This window comes from Zootoca vivipara, chromosome 12, assembly GCF_965207765.1.
Source record: "Zootoca vivipara chromosome 12, rZooViv2.hap1.1, whole genome shotgun sequence".
In the NCBI taxonomy this organism is placed as follows: Eukaryota; Metazoa; Chordata; class Lepidosauria; order Squamata; family Lacertidae; genus Zootoca; species Zootoca vivipara.
This window is the reverse complement of record NC_142595.1, coordinates 45,536,242-45,540,470: the sequence shown is the minus strand read 5'-3', so window position 1 is coordinate 45,540,470 and position 4,229 is coordinate 45,536,242. Positions and strand designations below refer to the sequence as shown.

The following is a 4,229-nucleotide window of genomic DNA, read 5'->3' as shown; positions in this document are numbered from 1 at the left end:
GATTATTCCGCTCTTTCCCAGGTCTATCTGAAGTTGGTAGCAATTGAACCCAGGACTTTCTGCGTGCAAATCAGACGCTCTACCACTCAGCCCTCCCCGTCCCCCACAATGGAATGTGTTGCACCCATAACTAAGGACATGAGGCAGTTGGCCAAGTGCTGGAAGCCCCCAATTGTTATATGTATATAACCATAGGTTAGATACCCTTCCTCTGCCTATAGACCTCACCCCTCTCCTTTGCCTATTTAAGTGACTGGCAGCAGTGATTAGAAATGCTTAGCAGACATTTAATTTATTTAAAAGAGCTGTACACCCCATTACAGTGGAGTTTCCAGTTTCATGGTGAGTGTTTCAGTCTCCTGAAATAGCTGCTTGTCCGTCCTCCATCAATGGATGCTAACTATTCCTTGTAGCTCATCTCTCCTCTCCTCTCATTCCTTGAATACTTTCCAAAAAGTACTTTATTAGTATGGCTAGCTGGTACTAGCTGGTATCACTGAGAGCAATAATAGGGAACTGTGGGTGCTGACAAGTGGTGATCCCCCCCCCCAATAACACTGAAATACTGAAAAAAAAGTCATAAAAGTGATTTTGACAGAGTTTGTGAAATACAGTGAGCAGCTTCACTTCATTTCTAAAGAGCTGCTTTTTTCATGAATGAATACAAAGGACAACAGCTTTGCAAAGGGGTGTTGATTTAGAACATATATTGTTTTACATTGATGTTTAAATTAGGGGACTTACTGTTGTTGTTTTTTAAAAAAAACCACTGCAGGAAACGTTGCTATATAATAAACTTTAAACTTTATTATACATTTTCCTAAGTTCCAAGTCTGCTCATTGACATAATAACAATACAGTAATACCTCGGTTTAAGTACGCCTCAGTTTGAGTATTTTCAGTTTAAGTACTCCACAGACCTGTCTGGAACGGATTAATCCACTTTCCATTACTTTCAATGGGAAAGTTCGCTTCAGGTTAAGTACATAATGCCAGGGGAACCCAAGTCTCATACCAAGAGCTTCTGATCTCACTGCCATTGCCCATTGAGCAAGGTGATTGAGCGAGTGGTTGCTGAACAACTCCAAGCACGCCTGGAGGATGCGGACCATTTGGATCCCTTCCAATCGGGATTCAGGCCTCATCATGGGACTGAAACTGCCTTGGTCGCGCTGGTCGATGATCTCCGGCAGGCTAGGGACAAAGGTGAGAGCTGTTTCCTAGTTCTGCTGGTCTCTCAGCAGCCTTTGATACAATCGACCATAACATCCTTCTGGACCGTCTAGAGGGGTTGGGAGCTGGGAGCACTGTCATACAGTGGTTCTGCTTCTTCCTCCTGGGCCATGTTCAGAAAGTGGTGGTGGGGGATGAGTGTTCAGACCCCTGGGCTCTCACTTGTGGGTTGCCTCAGGGTTCCGTCCTCTTCCCCCTGCTTTTTAACATCTATATGAAGCCGCTGGGAGAGTTCATCAGGGGGGTTGGGCTGGGTGTTCATCAGTATGCGGATGACACCCAACTCTATCTCTCTTTTAAATCAGAACCAGTGATTTAAAGGTCCTGTGTGAGTGCCTGGAGGCAGTTGGAGGATGGATGGCGGCTAACAGATTGAGGTTGAATCCTGACAAGACAGAAGTACTGTTTTTTGGGGACAGGGGGCAGGCGGGTGTGGGGGACTCCCTGGTCCTGAATGGGGTCACTGTGCCCCTGAAGGACCAGGTGTGCAGCCTGGGAGTCATTTTGGACTCACAGCTGTCCATGGAGCCACAGGTCAATTCTGTGTCCAGGGCGGCTGTCTATCAGCTCCATCTGGTACGCAGGCTGAGACCCTACCTGCCCACAGACTATCTCACCAGAGTGGTGCATGCTCTAGTTATCTCCTGCTTGGATTACTGCAATGCGCTCTACGTGGGGCTACCTTTGAAGGTGACCTGAAAACTGCAATTAATCCAGAATGCGGCAGCTAGACTGGTGACTGGGAGTGGCCGCCAAGACCACATAACACCGGTCCTACATTGGCTCCCAGTACGTTTCCGAGCACAATTCAAAGTGTTGGTGCTGACCTTAAAGCCCTAAATGGCTTCGGTCCTGTATACCTGAACGAGTGTCTCCACCCCCATTGTTTAGCCCGGACACTGAGGTCCAGCGCCGAGGGCCTTCTGGCGGTTCCCTCACTGCGAGAAGCAAAGCTACAGGGAACCAGGCAGAGGGCCTTTCGGTAGTGGTGCCTGCCCTGTGGAACGTCCTCCCATCGGAGGTCAAGGAGATAAACAACTACCTGACATTTAGAAAACACCTAAAGGCAGCCCTGTTTAGGGAAGTTTTTAATCTGTGATATTTTAATGTCTTTTGCTATTTGTTGGAAGCCGCCCAGAGTGGTGGGGGAAACCCTGCCAGATGGGCGGGGTATAAATAATAATAATAATAATAATAATAATAACCAATCAAAATCATTTGGGTCTTCAGATCAGCCCTCCATATAATATCATATGTTTACATAAATCATTTTTAAAAGTCTTTCTTTATTAAGTTGTTGACTATTTTTATTTATCAATTAAATTTGTATACCGCCCTCCATCTGCAGGTCTCAGGGCAGTTCACAACATAAGAATGCAACATAAAAGCACAAAATACATAATAAAAGCAAGAACTGAAAAGCACAAACCAATAAAACCCCTCCCCCACCCCATTTTCCTATTCATTAAATTTCTCCCCATATCCTGTTCTATCTACAAAATAATCCAAGATTAATGGCAATTGCCATGCCTTTTTAAAAAACATACAATGGCCACCATGGATCGTAACAGTTAATCATTTTCAGTGTTTCAGGACAAACATTTGCTACAAACAGTGCCGAAAAGCTTTCACCATTTTATTTGGGGATTGATAAAATGTGATGCCATTTTGGCTCCTCTCTGAAAGGATAGGATTTCCACTCATTGTGAGAATGCCCACTTCCTCAGACACTCTTTGAAGGCTTCCTTGACCTTCTCATTCCTTAGACTATAAATAAAAGGGTTTAGTAATGGTGTTACAATGGCAGTAAAAACTGCAACCACCTTCTGTACCTGTCGAGAAAATCCCTGGCTAGGTAAAGAGTACATGAAAATTGCACTCCCAAAAAAGATAGAGGCAACAGTGATATGAGCAGCACAGGTGGAAAATGTCTTTTGTCGACCTTTGGCAGAGTGCATGCTCAAGATGGTGACAATGACGTAGATGTAAGAGACAACAGTGACAAACAAAGAGCTCAAGAGCACCACTGAGGACAAGACATTCTCCAGAGCCAACTGGAAATGTACATCATTGCAAGAAAGCTTTATAATTGGGGCATAGTCACAAAAGAAATGGTCTATAGTGTTAGAGCCACAGAAGGATAGGTTGAAGAGCAAAATGATGGGGCCGAGTGTAGAGAGGAAACCACCAATCCAGCAACCCAAGACCAAATTGGTGCAGACCCAACCATTCATGATGATGGTATAGCGAAGAGGTTTGCAGATAGCAGCGTAGCGATCAAAGGCCATCACGGCAATAAGGATGGTTTCTGTGGTTCCAAGAAAGAAGTAGAAATAGCACTGAGACACACAGCCCAAGAAAGAGATGGCTTTGTTCGTGGAAATGAGGTTCACCAGCATCTTGGGGGTGATTGACAAGACAAAGAGGACCTCCAGGAGGGAGAGGTTGCAAAGGAAAAAGTACATGGGAGTTTGGAGGCGCTGGTCCAGGCATACCAGTGTGATGATGGTGAAATTCCCAGCTAACGTTAGTAGGAAAACAAGAAACAACACCACAAAAAATAATACCTCCAATGGCCTGGGAAGACGGAAGCCAATTAACATGAACTCGGACACCTGCTCCATGCTGCTCTGATTCCTCAACCACAGTTTGAGCTGCAAAATTGGCAAGTGAAGACACATGCAAATTACACACGCTGGAGTTTGTGTGATTCAAGGTTGCCACTTTCCCCCTCTTCTGAGATTTCAGATATACAAATACCCATTATCTCCATCTTAAAATGTCTTCTCTTGTATTCCAGTTACTTCTTACTTTTGCAATTCTTCCCTCTTCATAAATTCTAAACATTATTATTATTATTATTATTATTATTATTATTATTATTATTCCTCTTTTTCCATAAGATTTTCATAGTTTGGCTTTTCCCCAGATCAATGCCTAACAACTGGGTGATAGAAAAGTTGATTACCGTATTTTTCTGTGTATAACACTAGGGG

At 44.1% G+C, this 4,229-nt stretch overlaps 1 protein-coding gene across 1 annotated transcript; it reads right to left on the bottom strand.

The window, feature by feature from the left end:
- Positions 1-2,933: 2,933 nt before the first annotated feature.
- LOC118095702 (olfactory receptor 6M1-like) lies at positions 2,934-3,863 on the bottom strand. The gene has a single exon (XM_035136934.3). The coding sequence runs from the start codon at positions 3,855-3,857 to the stop codon at positions 2,934-2,936; it is 924 nt and encodes a 307-aa protein (XP_034992825.3). The 5' UTR covers positions 3,858-3,863.
- Between the last annotated feature and the right edge of the window lie 366 nt (positions 3,864-4,229).